Genomic DNA, 1,558 nt, shown 5'->3' with positions numbered 1-1,558 from the left:
CCCCCCCAATCCTGCCCCCGCCATGGAGGCGCAGTGCGATTACTTCATGTACTTCCCGGCCGTGCCCTTCCCGGCCCGGGAGCTGCTGCGGGGGGAGCCGGGCCGGTACCGGGCCCTGCCCCGGCGCAACCACCTCTACCTGGGCGAGACCGTCCGCTTCCTGCTGGTGCTGCGGGGCCGGCCCGGGCCGGGGGGCGCCCGCACCCCCTGGGGGGAACTGGGCTCCTCCCTGGCCGCCCTGGCCAGTGTCAGCCCCGGGGGGGTCGACCCAGGGGGCGAGGGGGACGGGGAGCCACCTGAGGAGCTGGGCGGGGACGGGGACTCGCCCCCTCCGCCCCCCGGCTCCTTCCGGGACTGCCGGCCCCTGCTGACCCACGGCCAGGGACCCCTGGGGCGACCGGCCGCCGGGGTGAGAGGGGGGCGTGGGGCGCTGGGTGGGTGGGGGCTGTGGGGTGGGTGCGAGGGAAACCCGGGGGGGGGAGGGCGGTGGGTCAGGAGCAAGGGGCACTCATGGTGGGGGGCTCTGTTGTGTGGAGTAGAGCGAGGGGAACCCAGGAGTTCTGGGGCAGGAGCAAGGGGCGGGTACTGGGTGCTGCGGGTCAGGAGTGAGGATCAACGGGGTGTGTGTGGGGCGGGGGAGCTGTGGGGCAGGAGTGAGGGGCACCTGGGGGGACACAGGGGGCTGTGGGTTGGGGGTCACTGTGGGACTGATGGCTCCCCCCAATCCCCCCCAGATACCTGTGGAGGAGCCGATTGTCTCCACGGACGAGGTCATTTTCCCGCTGACGATTTCCCTGGACAACCTGCCCCCCGGGACCGTCAAGGCCAAGGTGAGTGAGAGGGGCCGGGGCCCTGTGGGACAAGGGCCGTGGCGGGGGGACCGGTGGGGAGGATGGGGGGGCGGGAGTGGGGCCAGCCCCCCAGCGCTGACACACACACACACCCCGCAGATCGTGGTGACAGTGTGGAAGCGGGAGCAGGAGGCGCCGGAGGTGCGGGAACGCGGGTACCTGAGCCTGCTGCAGAACCGGGCGCCGGCCCAGCTCTTCCGCGAGGAGCAGGGGGCCTTCAAAGCCCAAGGTAGGTGCAGCCCCCGCCCCACGGCCCTGCCCCATGGCGCCTCTCAGTCCCGACCCGCAGCCTCTGCCCCACAGCGCCTCTCTGTCCTGACCCGCAGCCTCTGCCCCCAGCCCTGACAGCCCCCTCCCCACAGCCCTGCCCCACAGTGCCCCTCAGTCCCGACCCGCAGCCTCTGCCCCTCAGCCCTGACTGACAGCCCCTGCCCCACGGTCACTCCCGACCCTCCACCCCGACCTTTGCCCCCAGTGACTGCTCTGACCTCTGCCCTTTGCTCCCGCAGTGAGCACCATGCTGACCGTGCTGCCCCCTCCAGGGCTGAAATGCCGCCAGCTGAACGTCTCCGGGAAATACCTCACCGTGCTCAAGGGTAACGGGGGAGCCGGGCTAGGGAGGGGTAGCAGGGCTGGAGGGGGTGCTGGAGCCGTGGGGGAAGGGGTAGCAGTGCCGGGGTGGGGGCCCTGGAGCCGTGGGGGGAGGG

The 1,558-nt window shown here is 72.5% G+C and overlaps 1 protein-coding gene across 1 annotated transcript in view; it reads left to right on the top strand.

The window, feature by feature from the left end:
- Window positions 1-22: 22 nt before the first annotated feature.
- MAP11 (microtubule associated protein 11) overlaps window positions 23-1,558 on the top strand; it is a gene marked incomplete at its 3' end in the record, with an annotated part of 4,364 nt that continues 2,828 nt past the window's right edge. The window contains exons 1-4 of the mRNA XM_026662695.2: window positions 23-409; window positions 735-830; window positions 951-1,080; window positions 1,361-1,447. Coding sequence (XP_026518480.2) covers window positions 23-409; window positions 735-830; window positions 951-1,080; window positions 1,361-1,447 — 700 coding nt within the window. The remainder of the gene's footprint in view (window positions 410-734; window positions 831-950; window positions 1,081-1,360; window positions 1,448-1,558) is intronic.

Source organism: Terrapene carolina, unplaced genomic scaffold (genome assembly GCF_002925995.2).
Source record: "Terrapene carolina triunguis isolate 2854851 unplaced genomic scaffold, T_m_triunguis-2.0 Scaffold29597, whole genome shotgun sequence".
Lineage (NCBI taxonomy): Eukaryota > Metazoa > Chordata > Testudines > Emydidae > Terrapene > Terrapene triunguis.
Note: the sequence above shows the minus strand (reverse complement) of the source record. Positions and strands in the feature narration are given on the sequence as shown.